The sequence below is a fragment of the Bombus vosnesenskii genome, unplaced genomic scaffold, assembly GCF_011952255.1.
Source record: "Bombus vosnesenskii isolate JDL3184/JDL3185 unplaced genomic scaffold, Bvos_JDL3184-5_v1.1 scf7180000013273, whole genome shotgun sequence".
Lineage (NCBI taxonomy): Eukaryota > Metazoa > Arthropoda > Insecta > Hymenoptera > Apidae > Bombus > Bombus vosnesenskii.
In genome coordinates, this window is record NW_022882931.1 from 4,777,592 (window position 1) to 4,799,979 (window position 22,388).

The 22,388-nt window shown below is 33.1% G+C and overlaps 2 protein-coding genes across 7 annotated transcripts; one reads left to right on the forward strand and one right to left on the reverse strand.

Moving 5' to 3' along the window:
• Positions 1-800: 800 nt before the first annotated feature.
• LOC117231790 (mitochondrial tRNA-specific 2-thiouridylase 1) lies at positions 801-3,196 on the reverse strand. 5 transcript variants are annotated; one of them, XM_033490567.1, is made up of 8 exons: positions 3,061-3,196; positions 2,460-2,653; positions 2,215-2,380; positions 1,968-2,152; positions 1,658-1,884; positions 1,421-1,588; positions 1,119-1,343; positions 801-1,035 (listed from the first exon to the last, which is right to left on the reverse strand). In XM_033490567.1, exons 2-8 carry the CDS (start codon positions 2,533-2,535, stop codon positions 883-885), a joined length of 1,200 nt encoding a protein of 399 aa, XP_033346458.1. In that variant the 5' UTR covers positions 2,536-2,653; positions 3,061-3,196; the 3' UTR covers positions 801-882. The 5 variants fall into 5 exon arrangements, with proteins under 5 accessions (XP_033346458.1, XP_033346459.1, XP_033346460.1 ...); XM_033490568.1 differs by having other exon boundaries at positions 2,215-2,391; positions 2,983-3,080; XM_033490569.1 differs by having other exon boundaries at positions 2,286-2,380; positions 2,983-3,078.
• Positions 3,197-3,326: 130 nt separating this feature from the next.
• Positions 3,327-22,388, forward strand: LOC117231783 (paired amphipathic helix protein Sin3a). 2 transcript variants are annotated; one of them, XM_033490545.1, is made up of 18 exons: positions 3,327-5,658; positions 8,178-8,461; positions 9,122-9,295; positions 9,496-9,648; positions 9,722-10,056; positions 10,147-10,384; positions 10,452-10,706; positions 10,779-11,177; positions 11,270-11,721; positions 11,802-12,276; positions 12,344-12,590; positions 12,684-13,058; positions 13,139-13,308; positions 13,402-13,596; positions 13,863-14,072; positions 19,459-19,610; positions 19,703-19,913; positions 20,001-22,388. In XM_033490545.1, exons 2-18 carry the CDS (start codon positions 8,198-8,200, stop codon positions 20,250-20,252), a joined length of 4,557 nt encoding a protein of 1,518 aa, XP_033346436.1. In that variant the 5' UTR covers positions 3,327-5,658; positions 8,178-8,197; the 3' UTR covers positions 20,253-22,388. The 2 variants fall into 2 exon arrangements, with proteins under 2 accessions (XP_033346436.1, XP_033346435.1); XM_033490544.1 differs by having other exon boundaries at positions 4,740-5,658; positions 13,863-14,141.

The window sequence follows — 22,388 nt, forward strand, 5'->3', positions numbered from 1 at the left end:
TACCATATAAAACGCGTTTCAAGTCCTTGTCCGTGAAGATACCAGAGATATCACTATCATATCACTATTTGTTCAAATAGGGTGAAATTGTAGGTGGACAACATTGAGTCGTCATGGGATAAAAAGCAAAATTTTGATGGAAATATTACAAGTTGATCGACTATTACGTTGTAAAATTTTCGTTACTTTTTGTTACTTTGTCCTTCTCTTTCTTATCCAATTTTAATTTTGTCCGTGACGAGTAAAACGTTCGAAGTATCACAGAGGTGACCACGATCTATATTGATCATTTCGTAAAATTTAAACTATAAATTTTTCTTGCTACAGTTTACAAATTAACTCACTATAGATTTGTGATTTTCTTCTATTAATACATTCTTCATGGTTAGATAAGAAATTCCAATATACTATGTTGCAGCCATAAATTTCGTTTTCTTCGGCGGTCATTATCGTGGTTGCTTGCCGGCTTTGACGAACGTACGAAACTTAAAAAAGAAGATACGACTGATAAAATCTGTAGTTGAATCACTAGAATGATATTATTTCATCATTTTTTCGATAACGAGACGGATTAACCAAAGATTCCGAGTAGAAGTGGGAAAAACATTCTTTTATTTCTAATTTCAGCTTGCTTCTTTCAACCAATCTTTCTTTGTTTGATGATTGCACAGAAAATGATTTCGTTATACTTATATTGGTGAATTTAGCGAAGATAAGAATCGAGATCGATCAATTATCGAGACTTATCGATCAATATAAAGGAGAAAAAAAATCTTTAAAGAGATTTTGTACGATGTTTATTTTATATTCAATCGATAAAAACTATATTAAAATGTCCAAATATAATTTCCTTTTTTTGTTAATAAATTACTATGTACAATACTATATACTCGCGTCCGCGATCCGTTTTTGTGTCTCGTTGTTTCCTCGATAATGATCCATTTTTACTTCTTGATTTAAACTATAGTATGATGGACCACAATATGAGATTACAGCGCTACCTAGACACTCTTCTCCATTATATAAGGTGACAAACTGAAATAAATACGATAAATGTTAAATATTATTGAACACTATTATACGATAATTAAAAAAGGGTCATGTATAAGAAACTCTACCTGTCCCTCTGTAATTGCTCTTAATGGTTGACTAAGCTGTATTATTAACTGATTCTTTAAATTTTTATGAACTGTGCAAGATACCAAGGGATCTCTATGTTGAAAGCGCAAATCGCAATTTAATAGTCTAGAGAAACTATTAAATTCTGGCTCTGATGATATCCAGTACGGAGTTTCTGTTATTATAAGTTCTGAATATAGCGCTGAATTGTGTGTTCCTTTTACCTATTGATATTAATATATACATCAACATCTAATCTAAGTAAAAAATATAATTAACACATAAAATTTTTTCTACATACTACAATGATGTTATTTGTGTTAATATCTTTCTTATACACATAGTATGCAGCTGGAAAACCACTAATTTTTATATTTTGCCCTATGGTCCAATGATGAAAGCCCATATGCTTTCCCACTACCCGACCATCATCCAAGTCTACAAAGTCTCCAGGTTTGTCAGATATGTACTATAAATATTATTTAGTTATTAATACAAAAATGGAATAATAGCATACATTGAACTTATCATACTGTACCTTGGATATGAAATTTTGAAAATTTCGTTTTCCCACAAAACATATCCCTCTGCTTTCCCTTTTTAGAGCAACTTTGTCCAATCCAGCCTTCCAAGCAATTTGTTTAACGTCTTTCTTCAAATATTCTCCAAGGGGAAACATGGAGTATCTTAAAGCTTGTTGAGGTACTTGGCACAAGAAAAATGTTTGATCTTTTTCTGCATCTCGAGCTTGAAATAAGCTGACATCTAGTAAAATAGTCAAACTAATAGGATTTGATTATATGATTAAAGCAAACGTTTAAGAATAACATTAAGAAAATTATATTTACTTGTATCTGGCTTAAAATGTTCAAGGTAAGAACCAAAACTGGTTCTGACATAGTGTCCAGTTGCAATAGCATCAGCCTGAAGTTTATTACATGCAAAGTTGAAGAAATGATCGAATTTGATGTACTTGTTACACAAAATATCAGGATTTGGTGTATATCCATTCTCATATTGTTCTGTTAAATAGCTACAAAAGTTAATAAAGATAAAATATTAATTAAAAAGATATACAAATATGCATATACATACGAAAAGATATTATTCCAATATTCTTTTACAAAATTGACTTCAACAAGAGGAATATCTAATTTTTTGCACACCCATTGTGCATCTTCATAATCCTCCTCAGTCTGACAAATTCCAGTCTCATCTTTGATGTCCCAATTTTTCATGAATACACCGGTGACATTGAATCCTTTAACAGTGCTAATCTTAACACTTACATGGTACTAAATTATCATTCGATACTAGACATTTTTATTCTCTTGAATTACCTTTATTTTTTAGAAGCAGTGCTGATACAGCGCTATCAACCCCACCAGATATACCCACAATTACTTTTTTAAACATTTTCTAAGTGTCCTAAACTTTGTTTTATTATATATTAAACTTTTAGTATCCTAAACGTTTTTTTCTTCTCCTCAGTTTTATATTATTCCATCTTTATTCACATGTACCGTTAAGGAACCTATTAAATTGACACATAAAACATTACATGTAAGACATTGAAGATAAATTCATGTGTTAATTTCGCTCAGTACCTATATTACAACAATACAAATATTTTCGAACCAACAACATGCAGAAAATTATTGAAAAAAAATTTCTAAACAATTACAAAAGAAATATATAAAGAATATGATAAGAAACAGCTTTTAAACGTAGAACTATGCTCAATCGGTTTAACGTGTTGAGAACACATTATAAGATCAAGATTGTACATTTAAAATAACTCAATGTTCGAATTTATCCTAACTCGAATATTCATTTAACATTAATCACATGTGTATCGATTACCACGTCTGAACGGCCAGCATAGTACATTATTCGCCAAAGAATTTGGAAATTTACAAATAATAAAGGTTAAAGAAGTACCGAATCAATCACGTGGTACATGTATACGTATCGAACAGATTGCGTTTTGCGTGTGTAACGAATGAGCGGCTGTGCTCAGCGTCTAACGCGTTTAAACAATATCGAATAATTCGACGAAGAGATAATCAACCAGACTGAATTTGTAATAAAACACAGAACGTGATTTTTCCACGTGCACGTTGTGTATATTGGAGGAATATCGTTTAGACGCTTCCTGTGTGATTAGCAGGTTTCGAGACTCGCGCGTAGGTCGATGCCCGAAAATCGTCAGCCAATCGACGCACGGCTCTCTCGTCGGGAACCAGTCAAGCACGTTGACAGATATGCAACGGCTGGTCGCAGGAGCTTGCATATTTCGAATGGCATTTTATTGTGTGGATAACAACGTACCGCGTGCTAGTTCAGTCTATTGGATTAGACGAAATTCTCGAGACGATAGACCAGTTTTCGAAGAAATGCGCGATTTCGGTGCAAGTGCAACCCATTTTGCGCAGTTTCCATGACCCAGATTACGATGGGGAGTTCGCTCGCCTTTCGGAACAGCTGTTGGCCGCACGAAGATGTCGGCCGCGGGGAAACGCTTGGATATTTCGTGGACTGCGCGCGCCTCTTGGCGGCTTCGCCGCCACAATTTTCAGGGCTGTATCTACTCACAACATATTAGGCACCTAGCGATTCTTCAGTTTCATCGGGACGCGACACAACTTTTCTCTCAATAAGCATCTTTTTCGAAACTTTCCTTCGTCATTTTTTCGCGACAGGTAAATCCTGGCGTAATGGAAGTATTTAATAACCGGAAACCAAAGAAATGAATTATTACGATAAACATGTTAAAAATGTAATGTGTATGCAATTTTGTATATATCATCCTATCTGGCTGCTATGTTTTTTTTTACGTAGTATACTATCCGCATAAAATACCTCGTGTTGTTATTCTAGTTTGTAAAAAGTTACGCGAATCCCGTCGATTTTGTGTTAAATCGTCATATGCGGTGTAATTAAAATTCCATATGCTTTAAAAATCAGAATAGTATTCGAACAAACGGAAGTTTGAATGTGCGGAGTTTCTATCGCTGTTAACGTTTCGGTAATTTATTAATGTGACTTACGAGAAGTTGATATCGTGAAGTGCTCGAATGAAACTTTGGCGGTATGTTGTTCGAGAGTATTCGTGTACTCTCTTTTCCAGTGTATTTATATCTATAGATATTAGCTGTTTTGTAAGAAACACGTTGTATCTTAAATATTAATATATTACGCGTAACTCACTCCAGTTATTGCGAGAGTATTGTCATAAAAATAACGTCGATAATGTAAACCGATATAAAAGCTCGAAACAAGAACTGAAATTGGAAGTTATTTGGATTGGCCGAAATTCTATGAAACTTAAACTATCAATAAACGACTAGAAAGTGTAGTTGAAACGATAACCGTAGGAAAATACGATTTTAAGAAATTGTACGATTAGTAATTGTCATTGTTAACTACGACTGAGAAAGACTATTATTTCGTAGCGATTACATTCCATGTGATTCTATGCCGATACGTTAAAGTAAATTGCAAGTGCGTGGCAATATCTTTGTCGTGGAAAACAGTGGAGAAAAGTAGTCGAAGAATAATCGATGCACAATTAATGAAAGTTGGAAGAGAAGTCTCGCGAGGCCTGCGACACACGTATGCTTTGCAGGAGGTACCCGAGTGGTTGGTAACAGAGACGCTTAGTGGATGAATACGGTCCTGCGCGATCCCCTCCACCTTCCTCATCCCGCTATACGACCAGTCAGTTCCTTGTTTGCCATACAAAATCCAATAGTTTGCCTTGTACCTCGAGAGAGTGCGAGTATGTCTTTTGCATTTGGGTATTTTTTTAAAAAGTGCGGTAATTCGTCCGTGTACTCGCGAAAATGTGCATTTTACTGAGTTTCTTCACACATACGACAAGATTTCGATGGTTCTGAAAGGGAGATCCGAGAAAGCATAGTGAATTCCTGTCTGAGAGACCAGACCGACCGGCCCGTTCAGGCTTCGTCGATTTTTTGGTCGTGAAAAAACAACGGGGCCGAAGCTTTTGTGCGGAAAGTCAGTTTCGACGGCTGGAAAAAGGACCGATATATCGACAAGAAAATCCAGTGTACTGAAAAGTGCTTATACCCGACACTCGAGGTGACTCCTTTGTAAAAGGAGCACCGCAGGACGAATATTTTTCCACTGGAGCTCTCGGGAAAATGTGTTATGTATTTACGTGGAATATTGCGTAACGTCGAGGGCCGGGAAGTGTTTGGAAACGTGCAACACTGACAAACCTCGCTTCGACGACTTCGCAGCACGGGCTGTACGCGTCCGTGCAGCTGGCTTTACCGGCTCTATTTCGTCTCCTCTGTGTCCCAGCGAAATTCCCCGACCGAGGCTCGATATCGCGGATCGAAATTCTGTTCAACGAAGAAACTCCACCGACGCTCGTCTCTCCTCGTGGAACTGCACAAACTTTCCTACCGATCAAAACTTCGTTTCATTCAACGACCACTTGCTTCACTGGATAACTTTTCTCGAAATTCACTTTGGTGCAAGGACGTTCAACTTCTTTTCAAATGGAAATTGGTATGTATTATCTTTTCCACGAGATTTTTACTGTATTCTAAGTCACTGACATTTCTATATCCATGCAAGGTCATTATAAACTACTATGTGGATGTAGACTGTGTTCTATAGAAGCACTAGGTTATAATTATTTTTATAACACACTTTTGTGTTTCAGTGCAACTTTCTTCCGATCAGGAAAATTTACATCTTATTTTGTAACCCGATGTCAGTAGGATTAGACCGATATTACATTCTTTTACTTTATTATACCAAGGAAATTTACAGTAATATGTTTTATAATATGTTACATTAGTGAATGTGTGAATTAAAATTGTCTTGTTTCCTTGTTGGTTTCTACGCTCGTTTTCTTACTTTTATTCTAGAAAGATGTAAAACTTAGAAAGAAAGAAATTTGTTAGTTTTGACAAATGAGAATAAAATAATGAGCGAAGAAACGCAGTTGTGCTTCTAGAACTGCAAATATCAAAGCGTATGCGAAGAGGACATAAATCCTTTATAGCTACATTTTGTTATTGATAAAAAACTAATTATAGATTCGAGTGATATATAATAGCACAACGAAATATTTCTGTGTAGCTGTGAATAATCTTGCAGGAATATCTTCTTAGCACATAAAAAGTACATTCATAAAATATTTTATCTATTCCCACTTTTATAATTTACTTTTACTCTTCGAATGTCTACATTGACCGAGAAGTGTAAAGTATAAGGGATATACATGACAGCGTGCCAGGTCAAAATATATAACAGTAATAAATGATTACTAAATCAATAAATAAAACAATAGATTACAAAAGGTAGTAGTTCTTAATAGTAAACATCAATATTCATTGCAAGAAAAATTTCTTTCACCCCAAATTTATTAGTGACTTTAAACTTAACAAATTTATTGCATTTTTGTGTGAGGTTATATTACCTAAATATATCTTGGAGTAGATTTCAGAAAGGATATACTCATATTTAACGTATGATTTATTTCCTACTATTGTCATAAATATAATAATATAATGGAAATGCAAACCACGTGTATTTTAATTATTTTATATTATGCAATATATATATAACAGTTACGAGTATGAGTAATTCAATTATTTTTAACTGTAAATCGAGCAAGAAAATGTATAGTAATTTTGAATTTTAAAAAATTAATTAGAAAATTAAGTGATACATTTTTAACGGCTTCCTTATATTATTCTAGAGAAATAATTTCGAACATATTCATATTGAGATCGACGTATTAAAAATCAACATAAATACCAATGCAGTTTTCCTAATTTACCATTACATATTCATTCCTTTCACTGAAATGATGACGAAATTTTCACCTTTTTCATTATACTATTATTTTAGGAGCGAAAAAGTTTGATGTTGTTCGAAGTTATGGGAAAGTGCTCGCGCTGTTTTAGATTCCTCGGAAGTTCTGTCACACGGTGATCGAGCGCGCGGTGCTTTCAAAATTCCGAACATCGTCGTGTAAATTTAAATCGATCTAGAAAGGAAACATCAAATTTATCGAATGTTTTTTCTACACGGCAGTACTACGTATTTATGTACTTACGACGTTAGTCAACGGTAGTGCGGATGCATCGTCGATCACGTCATTTTATCACCTTAAACGAAACAATACCATCACCGAACACTTTCGAACCCTACTACACCTTTTCTGTCTTCTGCTCATGGCGCGCTAAACGCCACGATACCCGCGAAAGAGTTGCTGCGTCGTGTTTTATCGTAGCTTTGAGGATAAATAACAATGGTTGTGTATCGCATAGGTTCGATGTTAACCCTTGAAGGCTATCATAAGCGAAATCTCACCCCATGCGAATTTTATTTTAATATTATCGTCCTGTCGTTATTTTTGAGAATATAATTAAAAATATATCAAGTTGTAAAAATTCACAGAAATGTATACTATGCGAACATATATGAAATATCCAAAATCTTATTTATTAATAAGTAAAACAATTTTCTAAATTTCATTTTTTAATTACATTCATAAAAATATGAAGACGCATAGTTATTAGTTATAATTAATAAACTATGGGTTTTTATGCAGATTAATATTTTTGAGAATGTAATTTAGAAAATAGGATCTGATAGAAAATTGTTTTATCTACCAAATATTATAGAAAACACTATACTTCTGATATTTGATAAATTTTCTCGTATTATGCATTCTTCAAATTTTCCATAAATACAAAAAATCCATAGTGTACCTATAATAATATCGCCGTAATGTTATTTATAACCACAAGGAACAACAACTTCTTATCCAATATGGAATAGTAATAAAATATTTAATTGCTTTTCTTAACTTTTCTATTGATAGCTATAATTATGAGGAAATTAAATTTCACTCGTGATACGTGGTTTAAATGACAAATCGTATAAAATTAATGCAGTGTGAAATGCGTTAGTGTGATTTCCTTTGATGGCAGCTTTTTAGGGTTAAACAAGATATGATTAATATCGGGATGAAAAGAAGATCTCTGATCAAGATCTTTCTCAATCCGTAGCATTTCCAATGTGATCTGCGATGAAACGCGTTCGCGGGCTGGACGACGTAGCATCACCAGCAGCAGCAACATTAAAGCACTCGTCAGTGAGTGCAGGAAGTGGCGGAGGAGGTAGTTTGGAGTACCATTCAAGCAGTGGAATAGGCGTTGTTGTACCTGGCCAAGCAGTTCGATCAGTTGCTTCGAAAGAAATGCCGGGCAGCATACAATTTGGAACTGCCCAAGCTCAACAGCAATATACTGGAGCAATTGTAGTGCCGACCGCGGCCCCGTCCCCCATTAAGGTGCGTGTTATCTACATTGTAATAACAACAGTAACGAGCTGCAAAACAACTACATCATCTTTTCATTTTTCTATGCTTTTTACTATTTTTTAATTGCTTTATATAATTTCAATCTTTTTTTTATAGTTTCTTTGTTAAAATGAAATTGTATATTTTAATGTTTCCTCTTTCTTGTAACATTGTTATTCATAAGTCTTTCAGGTATTACTGGTATATAATAAAAAAGAGCGATGCGGGAGCAAATGAAATTAATCGGCTTAAAAGCGGTCTATCGAATTGAACGTTCTCCTATTACGTTTTTAAAAATTTTTTAACTGTCACGTTAATAAATCTCTACCTATCTCTATCTACTATGGAGTACCTTTATTTGTAAAATAAATATACGACATTATTGTTATTGTTCGATAACATCGCTTCATTTTTATGTATATATTTGATGAAAATACAATTAAGAAATTTTATTTAATTTTTTGTGCAAATAAGATTTGTACAACTAATTGTTTCACCTTGTATTAATAATAAGATTGGATAATCAGAGGATAATAACAGCACTATACTTCTATATGTACATTTTTTCCCAATTTGTATGTACAGGAATATAATCAAACTTGTAAAGATTAGATTTATAGATTGTGCAATTATTATCAATTGTATGTGCAGGGAAGTGGATCTGCAGGACTCACTTCTACATGTAGCAGTAGCAGTGTAAATACTGGTGGAGGTTTACATGGTGGAATAGGTGGTGGGAGTAACCATAGTATGGGTTCCCAACAGCCTACACCAGGAACACAAAGTCAGGTTCATAGTCAACAGCAACCAACAATAAGGCATAAGGTTTATATCCGACAATGTATATAAGTTAAAATAAATTACAGATATCGAGATTTATTGAAAATAATAGCTGTATAAGTATGTAAAAGCATGGGTCTAAGGCTTGTATTTTGGATAAAACATTGAAAATCAGTTCTTATTAAAATATGATATTTTTAATTAACAAGAGATTTTGTATAAAAATTTCTTTATACCTCTTATAGGTTCATTCTGGCAATGTAACACCATTAGCTTCTACCCCACCAGGCACAAGCCTAGGTGGTGGCAGTGGTTCCCAACAATTTCAGAGATTAAAAGTAGAAGATGCATTATCTTATTTAGATCAAGTAAAGTACAAATTCAGTGATCAGCCCCAGGTAGATTTATCATTATTAAAATTATCTGAGTTACAATAATCATATTTTATTTCATAAACATGTTTAATTTTAGGTGTATAATGATTTCTTGGATATTATGAAAGAATTTAAGTCTCAAAGCATAGATACACCAGGAGTAATAACAAGAGTGAGCCATTTATTTAAAGGGCACCCTGAACTTATTGTTGGTTTCAATACCTTTCTTCCACCTGGGTACAAAATAGAGGTGCAAGCAAATGAGCAAGGATATGCATTTCAAGTGTCAGTTAGTATGCCAAGTCCAACAGCAACACACACTTGCACTAGCTTGTCACAGCATCATTGCACTGTGAATGTTGGTTCACCTCCTGTTGCAAGTCCACCAACACAACCAGCGAAAGCTCCTCCAGTATTGCAGATAATGCAAGGGTAGGATATTATCAATATTTTATATATTAGTTTTTACTGTTTTTGCGGAATAAATCGATAATTTATATTTTACATGCTATTTGAAATTAGGACCGGAAACATACACCACTCTCTGGCAAATAATATATCGAATAATAGTTTGACAGTACATGCACCTTCACCACCACCGGTACAGGCATACAATAATTCACATGTTAGTGCAGCTCAAGCTCAGGCTGTGAGTCAAGCGTTGAGTCAAGCACAAGATGGTATACCTACTAGTGGACAAACTCAACAAAGCCAACCAGTTGAGTTTAATCATGCGATTAATTATGTTAACAAAATTAAGGTTTGTATTCAATTACAGAATGCGATAAGAAATGTAAGATATTCACTTAATTTGTTTATAATTTCAGAATCGATTCCAAGGTCAACCAGACAAGTATAAAAGATTTTTAGAAATTCTGCATACTTATCAGAAAGAGCAGCGAAATTTAAAAGAATCTGGACACATGGGTGGTACGAGTGGATCTGGCGCATCTAGTGGGGCAAAACATTTAACGGAGGCAGAAGTTTATAGCCAAGTTGCCAAGTTATTTGAAAATCAAGAAGATTTGCTGGCTGAGTTTGGACAATTTTTGCCGGATGCTACTAATCAACAGAGTTCGTTGGTAGGATGGGTATTATAAAATTTTACTTAAAAAAAATTTTTTTTTATTAATGTTTTGGTGACAATATTTTAGAGTAACAAGACTGCTACAGTTAATGATCACACAACAATTGTCAAGAAACCATTGGGACCTAAAGCACCTTATAATAATTCGGGAAATATTTCGAGAGATCTTCGAGAATCGAGCGGTACTAGTACAATAGAACGCGAAAATCGCGATCATAGAGATCGTGACCGAGAGCGAGATAGATCTGGTATACGAGATATTAATAGCGTACAAAAATTTGGTCACAATACGGGACAATTGAAAAGAAGTCCGTCGTTTTCGCCTTCGGTAACAGCTGGAAACTCTCACCATATACAGCATGGTCCACCTCTGAAAAAGCCTAAAGTATCGTCTATGCGTGAATGTGTTACCATAGCCGAAGCTGGAAAATATGGCAGTCTCAATGATTATGCTTTCTTCGATAAGGTTAGTACTTTCAATTTTTTATTTTCATACTATTAGGAAAGGAAAAATGAAATAAATGCATAATAAAAAAATATGTATTATTATATTCTTAGGTTCGTAAAGCGTTGAGATCGCAAGAAGTATACGAAAATTTCCTTAGATGTTTGGTTTTGTTTAATCAAGAGATAGTTTCTAAATCTGAGTTGGTGCAGTTAGTAACGCCATTTCTTGGTCGGTTTCCTGAACTATTGCGGTGGTTTAAAGATTTCCTGGGCCACTTGCCTGAGTCTTCTAGTACCAACGCAACAAATGCAAGTGGCAATTTAAATGTTGAAGCACTACCAAATAATGTTGTACGAAGTCATCAAGAGAGACCGCAAGGTGATCTGGCGATGGAAATTGACTACACGGCATGCAAGCGTCTAGGGGCATCATACTGTGCGTTACCAAAGTCTTACGTTCAACCAAAGTGTACAGGAAGAACGCAACTGTGTAAAGAAGTTCTCAACGATACATGGGTTTCATTCCCGACTTGGTCAGAAGATAGTACATTCGTAACATCCAGGTTCGTAACTTTTATATCTCCTTTATGTGATATTTATTGTTGAATAGTAGAATTATTTTTTATTGGGTTGGAATGTTTAGGAAAACTCAGTACGAGGAATTCATTTATCGTTGCGAAGATGAACGATTTGAGTTGGATGGCGTAATAGAAACTAACGCGTCAACGATCAGAGTTCTCGAGGGTGTCCATAAGAAAATGAGTAGAATGAGCCAAGAAGAACTTCAGAAATTCAAGCTCGACGATTGTCTCGGTGGTTGTTCGCCTACAATTCATCAGAGAGCCTTGAAGAGGATATACGGCGATAAGGCGGCTGACATTATAGATGGTCTTAAGAAAAATCCTGTAGTAGCAGTACCAGTAGTTCTTCGTCGATTAAAGAGTAAGGAAGAAGAGTGGCGGGAAGCGCAAAAAGGTTTCAATAAACTCTGGAGAGAACAAAACGAAAAGTACTACTTGAAGTCTCTGGATCATCAAGGTATCAATTTCAAGCAGAATGATGTTAAGGCCCTAAGGTCCAAGAGCCTATTTAATGAAATTGAAACGTTATACGATGAGGTTTGTAACTGTTTTTCCTCTAGGTAAGTTTATGCTTCTCACTATTTAAGAATAATTTATTTTGCAGAGACACGAGCAGGTAGACGATGGTAGCGGGGATGGTCAAAATAATAGCGGTCCACACCTTGTATTACCTTACAAAGATAAGTCTGTCCTAGATGATGCAGCTAATCTTCTTATCCATCATGTGAAGCGTCAAACGGCCATCCACAAGGAAGACAAGCAACGAATAAAGCTTTTGTTGAAGCATTTTATACCTGATCTTTTCTTCCATCCACGCCAGGAACTAAGTGACGATGAAAGGGATGAAGACGGTATGCATTAAATTTGATAAATTATTACTATTTTGTAGTCAAAGCAATTTATTTTATATCGCTGTACAGATGTTACAAGTATCGCTGTTACAGATGAGAAGGAAGATCTCAATGTAGCAGCGTGTAGTAATTCTCAGTCAGTAACGATGAATACCTCTCCGTTGGGTGGTGGTGGCCTCCAAGCAAATAGGAATAAGGCGCCGGTATCTCCGATTCCGTCTTCCACGTCTATTAAAACCGAACCTGATATCAAAGTACCGATCCATGCGATGTCGGATGATCCTGAAGAAGCGTACACGCTCTTCATGGGTAGCAACAATTGGTACCTTTTTTTAAGGTTACATCATATATTATGTGAAAGATTAACAAAAATGTACGACCGGGCTGTGGCTCTTGCTGAAGAGGAATCACGGTACAAACAGCAGCGTAAAGAGAGCACAGCTGTCGCATTACGGTTGAAACCTAAAAGTAAGTGTAAAACGTAGTTTTGTTTGTACGAAAAAAATATAGTTCATTTTAATGTAATATTCTTGATATGTTTGATATAGATGAAATTGAAATTGAGGATTACTATCCTGCATTTTTGGATATGGTTAAGAATGTGCTAGACGGTAATATGGAAAGTACCGCATATGAGGATACCTTACGAGAAATGTTCGGTATTCACGCATATATCGCTTTTACGTTAGATAAGGTTGTAACATACGCTGTGAGACAAGTAAGTATATGCATATTAGATTTAAAAAATTTTTAAATTACTATAATTTTATAATTATAGCAGGATTCTAAAACAAAAATATACAATTTTTAGTTACAGCATTTGGTCTCAGATCTTATATGCCAGCAGTGTATGGAATTATTCCAGCGAGAGCAACGACAACCGAAAGAAAGTAGTGGTGCAGGTGGTTTATGTGCTACAGCATACATGAGACTCGGTGCAGAGATGTCGTATCAGCGTAAAGCTGAAAAGGCTATGGCGGACGAAAATTGTTTTAAGATATACATTGTAAGTTTCGATTTTTCAGAATACTTATTTTGCGAATGACAAAGCTATTGCTACCATTTATTTTAGAAGCTTATAATTCACTGTTATATATGTTAAAAATACTAAAATATTCTATTTGATTCATGAACATTAACCATATGTTAATGTATCTCTTAATTACAGCTGGTAATATCCTACGAATACGAACAAATTATGAATAAAAAAATATTACTTTTTCGTAAATTAAACGAAACGCGTTTTACATGTAAAACATTTTATTGTTGCAGTATAAGAAAGACTGTAAAATAACAATGGAATTGTTGGATACGGAAGGTGATGAAGCGATGGACAACAGTTGTAGGGAAAGAGAAAGGGAAGGAGTTACGGTATCTGAAAAGTGGTCTACATATGTTGAGAGGTTTTCTGCTCCAGCTGGTCAGACTAGCCCGAAAGACACCCCTACCTTAACAGACAATGAGCCAACAACCAATCATCCTGTGAGTAACGACCAGGCAGCAAGGGGGGGGAGGGGCAGAAAGCGCAAGAACACTGACATTAGCAAGAAGGTATAGGATCCACATCCCTTTTCATAATCATTGCCAACGTTGAAGTTTACATTCATTCGTATTTGATGTCTGTGATTGGAAGTTGTACTGTTGTCATTCAGTGTACAACTAGTGTCCCAAAGAACGAAAGCTTACTAAAAAAAAACTTTCTTCTAATTATTTCGTGTGATCATACTATAAAATTATACCAGAGGTATTCGTGTGTGAAACGTTTGATCTCGCAGTCGGACACCTTTCCAAAAAAAAACTCGGTCTTCAAGAGAATCATTGTTGACTTCCTTAAAGAAAGATATCAAAAAAGAAGTAGAAAATATTTTAGGAATGAACATCGTAGCATATAATATCGGTTGTTTGCTAATACGAGGAAGCTACGTAGCCATATACGGTCTGCTATCATCAATGCTTTATCACGCGAATGGGGTCAGAACACTGGTTCATGCTTGTCATTATATAGAAGTTGCAGAACTTTGTATACATATAAGCAGAATGAACTAATATTCTTTTAAATGCTAAAATAAAAGAAAAAGAATGGAAAGTCATATATTTATTTTCGTAACGTTTAAAGAGATAAGAGAGATATGATTTTCATCTGAGCGCGTCCATTGTGGTGCTGTAAATTAAGTAAAGAGAAAGATAAGAGAAAAATAGAAAAAGAGAGTATAGTGCACTACGAATCCCCATTCTTTATTCTATATATTCGCACTATTAGTGCATTGCAATACCATTACATGTTATGCGAAAAACCATAAATTACAAATTATATTTCTATATTTTAAATATCGATTTATAGTGAAACAACGATATCTCAATAGTAATTTTTCCAAATTTTCAAACGCGAAGATTTATCGAAGGCATTTAGAAGTATACTGCTCCACACGAGTCACTGCTTTGCTTCCTCGTTTTTTACGGCGTAAATAAGTTTTGTCTATCCATGCGAGTTTCTATGCAAGGGTTTATTCTTTCATCCGGTGATATCTTCTTTACTTTTTATTTAGCGTCGAAAGGAAGTTCGTGCGTTCGATAAAAGGGAGGGAAGTGCGCGATATTTACATTTACGTACAAAAAAGATTCCAAGTTTCGGTTGTTTTTAAATTTTATTTTATATTTTATCTAATAATGTGGTTATCTAATAACTTCTTTTTATTTGTGTTTGTTGTTTTTGTTTGTTATATAATAATAAAAATATTATAAATGATTGTATAAAGCTTCAAAAGCTTATAAAAGAAATAAGAATACGTACTAAATTCATTAATTTGCTTTCATGTTGAAAACATGATTCTCCCGTGAATCTCTCACTTGAAAAGAATCGGTCAACGAAACAAACAAGGAAAATTTTCACATATACAATTAAATCGTACTATGCTTTATCATACTGTCTCCGTAATTGTCTACTTCAAGTTTCTTTAGAAAAGGAAAGATAAAATTAACTAGTTACAGCAGAAGTATAGTTACGAGATGAAAGATATTAACGAGCATTTAACTCATTTTGCAAATGTACAAAAATGATGAAAAGAAACATCAAGGGGACACGGCATACACAAATGAAGTCATCCGAGCAGTGCCATAAATGAATGTAAAATATTAGCATAAAAGAAAAAAAGAACATAACATTTGATATCGGTCAATTCTTAAAGTTTAGTTCATTTTCATCTTACTATTATTATAAACTAGATAAGATCATAATTTCTAGAATTTATTATCGAGATAGAATTTAAAAAGAAATATGTAAATATTTGATATAAATTTGTACATATGTTTTGATACGCAACTTGGTCGACTGGTAGAGATACTATGCATCTACTAACTTGTAAAATTTCACCATTTCGCTATCATACATTCGAACATTAGTGAAGCCTTTGGGAAGGAAATATGGATATTGACTCGTGAACACATTACTTCCACGCCACATCACATTATGCAGGGTAATCGTGGCTTTTTCTGTCTTTTGATCGCTCCAACTTTCAATTTATTACTACGAAACTTCTAATTATGGCAGAGTAACTATCAAGTTCACAAAGTAGATAAAGATAAAAGAAAAGATACGCATGCTGAGAGAAGGTGTATTATATGATAAAATAACGTTTTGGACATTTTTGGAACATTGGATTTCCAAAGGTTGCGTGTGTTATGATTCCTTACGGATATTAACGAAAAAAGCTTGGGAAATTTCCGTACTATTAAATTAGGGTATGTTAACGAAGTATTAAAATTGTATAATTTTTAGGCATTAGGTTAGGGTATACCAACCTATTTAGAAGATTTTCAATTACGCGAACGCCACACAGTTCGACGTGTTATATTGCATTCTTCGAATTAGATTCGTTTGATTTAAAAGGTGTAGTGTGATATGTAAGATCATAGTATGCATTGATTCTAGCTTGAACATTAAAAAGAGAAACTGGAAGTAGCGTTATTATTGGCGTGGACCAAGTGTGTTCCTGGCTTAACTGTTGCGCCACTGTGAAATGCAGGTGTATGATAATTCTTTGCTATGTACATATTAATGTATAAGTAGTGAAGCAAAGATTATATGGCATAGCATGTAAATAGAAAATCACTTGTATCTTTTCATTAATTCATAGCTCCAACTGAAAGGAACGTAACAGTATGAAGCGTTGATATCCCACGAACTAATTTCGAATATCTGCCAAAGGTTTCACAGCTTTAACTCTCTCGGTTTCTGCTGTTGCTTTTTCCATTGAGAAGGTCCATTACTTTTACCCCTTTTTTTTGTTTGTTTGGTACTCTAGTGAACTTTCATTCTGTGTAATTACATTCTTCTCGTGGAAATGGTATAATTCTATCGAAGGTCCTTAATAATTTTTTACAGTGCAGACTATAAAAATTGTTAGTTATTAAAAGTTAGCTAGCATCAAGCATTAAGTTTTAATGTCGGAAGAGTAATTTTTATCGAATCGTTCTTTGTTCTTTCCTAGGTTTCGACGAGTTATCAGATTTCGTTATTAAAAAATGTGCTTTTAATGTTTTGTCGCGTTTAGGATTTCTTTTTTGAAATCAAACAACTATTTAGAAATACGTTGCTAATTTTATTATTATTATTGTTTGACGTCGAGATAAAAAAATCTACGTTTTGTATATTTTATGGAAAAACAGGTACTATTTCTTAGTTTTCTTTGCCATAGTATTCTGTACAGTTATACAAATACGTTTATGACGCAAAGTGGATTTTCAGATGCAGTGTTCGCAACGTTGTTTCCTCATTGAATGATATCTTCGTATTTTGTACAAAATGTAAAACATGCATTTCCTGACAAGGCTCTGCATCATGGAATTTTAAGCGCTATTATATATATAGAGAGAGAAAATCTACACGTATCATGTACGTGTATTTATATATTTTTCGTTTATTTAACAGTTCAATACGTTTTTATTAGATAACGTGGCACAAATTTAAATTAATTTAAACGATATATATACATATATATATATATATACCTACACACACATATATATGTATATATATACACATATATATGTAATTGTTGCCACAAATGATCTGATTTAAACGTTACTATGACATTTGTAATATAGTTTCATTGAGACTATGAGGTCGTATGTGCAGACAGATTTTATGTGATTGTTATAAGCTCATATCTCCGTTTTCACTTTATGCAGTGAATTTTAAACTCTATATATATATAAGACATATATATATATATATTTTGTAACTGTAATCTGTATATGAAACGAATATACATATAATAATAGATAAACAATAATATTGTATAGAAGAGAGATATTGAAATACATGAACAATGCTTTTAAACATTATTGTCTAACATCATTTTGTACCACTAAATTTATTACTTTGATTCTCCGATGATATTAATTTTTTGTGACGACAAAGAAAGATAAAAGAATTCTTTGCCTGTGCTTTTACGAATGAAACGAGACAAAAAACAATGCAAAATGAATATTCCATAATACTATATTTAAATACTTAGTAATCATACAGAGAGATATTTAATTTCAGATATTAAAATTTTTATGTTTGTCCTTATATGATTTTTATTTTACATATTTTTTCTCATTTAGCTTCGATTTGTTGTTCTGTTTTATTATTTCAATATTATATCATGTGTGCTGAACATTAAATGGTGATAAATATACACACACATACACACATATATATATATATGTATATATACAATATATACGTATATATATGTATACACATATGTATATTAAGAGTAATATATCTCTTTTCTAACACATTTGTATTTTAAAATAGTAAAGCCGCCATATAAGTTAGAATTTCATTCGAATCATATCAATACCACGCCTTTTTTGTTATGCTTTCGATTGAAAAAGTTCACTCGTCGTCTGTGAATGTACATGGATTGAAAATTGACCTGAAAATGTTACTTTAAGCTCATTTTCTTTCATTTCATCTCGTGTTCGTTTAATTGATTTCATTTTGCTTACACAAAATTATTGGACAAATTTGTTTTATTATTTTTAAATATTATTGGTACTAAGACTCAATATAGTTGCTGTTACATATTGTTATTATATAATGATAAATTTATGAATGAATATTTCTGAACTACAATTAATAATTTCATTATAAAGTACTGTTAACACGTAAGAATTGTTACTTATTCCTAGTCATTTATACAGTATCAGTAACATGCTAAAAAATAGTAAAACAACAGATTACAAGATATTTTGAATGTGGTTTATTTTCGCTTATTGCTCTTTTTCATGCATAAACCCCCGAAAACCGTTAAATCTTTTTCGTACGTTCTTTAAAGAACATCCTCTTATGTATCTACGTTTTCCCAAGTTAATTGTTAATAAATTTTATTTGTAGAGTATAGTTATTTATTGATGCGTATGCGATTCAGTACGTGTCAGTGTATAATGACAATCACATAATAACATATAACTTACTTACAAAAAATGAAGATAGCATAAAAAAATTTAAATTCCTTTTGAACGAGTACCCTTAAAAAAATTTCGTTTTTCTTTTGTATATAGAAAATTGATTATTTTTATATATCTTTCATTTGTTTCTGTATTTTGCCGTAGTTTATTATTTTTACTTAAAACATTTAATTACTTTTAGAAAGAGAGTAAGCTCTATACAAGAGGAATGTTTGTAATTTAGTACGAGGTGTGAAATATTGTAATAAATTATTTTGCAATTGTGCTGTAATAAGAGCTCTTAACTTAAGTATGTTAAACTTAGTACTAATTACTCATAATAATACAATGAATGATATCATTAAAATTGTATGTATACATGTATTAAGCTGTACCTGTTAAAAAAGTTAACATGAAATGATTGTTGTAGATGGATGGAAATGGTTGGAGTTCTTTAGGCAGAATCTTGGCAGGACGTAAGCCTGTATTTCTTTACCGTAATATTAGACAGTGGAGGAAAAAAGCTGCAAGAATGATGTCAGCATCAGTGCCTAACACCAATCAACCAGATAAAGCAGCAGGGTAAGTATCATTTAAATCTCTTTATAATTAAAATCATAACTCTGTTGATAAGATATAATATTTGAATGCCTTTCCTTTCTATCTTTCTTTAGATCAACTGACAAAGAAAAATCACTGGATTCTGTGGATGCGCTTCTAAAGCGACCTCCTGGTTTAAGATTAGCAGATTCTGGGGATACATCTGACATTATCAATTCCGATGAAACCCAGTGTAGATTTAATCCCAATAGTTACCAAATGCTTTATATTGCTAGTAAGGAAGCATTCCTGTATAAACAAAATTCTTTCAGTCGTGCCAGGGAGGTATGTTCTACGATTAAAAATTTGTCTTATTTTTTTTTTAAATTAACGATACTCATGATATTTATTAATTAGTTGCTTTTTCAACAGTGTCATCCAGCTGTTACAAAACACTTGAATTCAAAGTTCCATCAATGGCTGGCGGCTTGGGTATCCAAGAATGTTGCAGATGTTCAACACCGATTATGTCAGGATTGGTTGATGGGACGTTATGAAAACTTAATTCCTCATAAAACACGAGTGATCACGGACAATGATCAAACGAGAACGCCTTATCGACAATACAATCGTTATCGAGTGGAACGCTTGCAACCCGATCCTCTGACGGAACCAAGTGTATAATCACACGTCTCTTATCATTTCTTTACTATTCTCTGACAGCATATTGATAATACTGTGAACTCGTTTCGATAGTCTCACATTCATATTTTCTGTTACAAAAAGAAATTAATACTTAAGAGAGGGTTACATCGAAGGCAAAATCGAGACTGATTCTTGAACTATATCGCGCGTATGTACAACGAGAGAACGTCTTATTTTGCCAACGAAGTTTATCGCGAACGAAGAAGGTGTAGAAGTGGTCGTTAAGGAAAGAAAGTATTGTAGATTACAAATGAATCTAAATGAGTCTATACATTGTGTACTAAACTTATTGCATACAATTTTTAACTAAATTTGATTCTTCAACTGTACAGGTATGGAAAATTTGATGCAAATTGAAATATCGCTGACTTGTTGAAGTTGTTGTTTGTCTAAGGGTTTAGCTTTGAGCATTCCTTCAACGTAAAGTACTAAATTAACTATCGAATCAAATGTTAAGAAAGAGGATCAGTTATAATGAGCGATATTTCTAATTGTATTAAAGTTAAGCTTGTGATCAGGTAATACAAGATATTTAAACGTATTGTTTCATTTCTGAAAATCGAGTACTTTTCGATAAAACTAGATATAGATTTTCCAGGTAAGGTTTTACATAAGAGAAAAAAATAATGGTAAAACTTTTGATACTTTATGTAATATCTTAAATATTTAGGAAGACTATGATAATATAATTGTTGTTTATAAGCATATTGCAGATTCAGCCAATTTTATTTTATTAAGTATTTTATTTTTATAGACTTACACAATTGTCATTAAAACATTGAATATCGTTAGTGATTAAAAGAAATTAAAATTTCGATTCGTAGTATGTTACATTATTTAATTCACGACTGTCTATTTATAACTGGAACGTAACGAAAGATTGGGTTACAAGAAAGCTGTATACTTTTTTTTGAATAATAACTTTATATACATGTATGTAAAATATCTTTCATTCGAAGTTTTTAATAACTTACTTCTCTTATTTTTCTTACGAATGTCGCGATTGAAGTTTTCGTTCTCTTGAATTCGGTATACATAAAACTGTACGTATAAATACATGCTTGTACAGATGTATGTGCATGTATGTATGGATATGCGATAACTGAGAGCATATATATGTACATACATGCATATGTATGTATATATATGTATATATACATATGAAACGAAAAAATACTAGGCCTTATTTTTTACCTGATCTTTAGGCTATTCGATAGAAAATGTACAATATTAAAGTATGATGGTGTTCCTGTACAGTGCAAAGCTGTTGACAACATTAGAATACGGCGTTTATTGAAAGACGTTGAGAGGTATTGACTCACCACGCACGAGATACATATATGGTTATAGATATTATTTTACGTTATTCTTAAGTATGTATTTTTTTACCAATTCTTTTACTTGTATATTGATATACGAAACACACACGTATTGAACTTGTTAAAAATCTATAAATCATCTTTTATCTTGTCGATATCAATCACAGTGTTAAATTTTCAATGTTTTAAACTTTCACCAGAAAAGAAGAAAGGATAATACGAAATTGAATGAAGAAAATCGTGCGCGGTGAAAGAAAAGAAGCACATAATACCTTTGGAAGATTCAGACTGTTTATAATAATTGAAAAAGGCAAATTGATTTTGTTCCAATCATTCAAACAGAAAATGACGTTTAAAATCTAATAATAATGTATGCATAAATTTTGGATTGAATACATTTTTATTGTAATTATACAGATTTAGTTGAAATCTTAGCATCTCTGTTTTCGTGGATAATTTTGGAAAAATACCATTTTACATACATTTACACAACCAAGTATATAAACACAGACGCACTGTGCTGTTCGGCGGTTATGCGTATATTACAGTTATATAGTAAACTGTGTATCTTATGAAAGGTGAACAAAGAAAAGAGAGACCCGGTCTTCCGATGCTCGACTACTTGTGACTATTGATGAATGATGATAGTGTATTTTATCGAGAAATTGCTAATTTTAAAAGTGTATGTCCATGTATCAAAAGTGAATGTACAGGCAATTTTATTACTCGAGATAATAATTTAATGTTGATATATTTTGCACAAATCATTATTAATATTAATAAATCATTAATATTA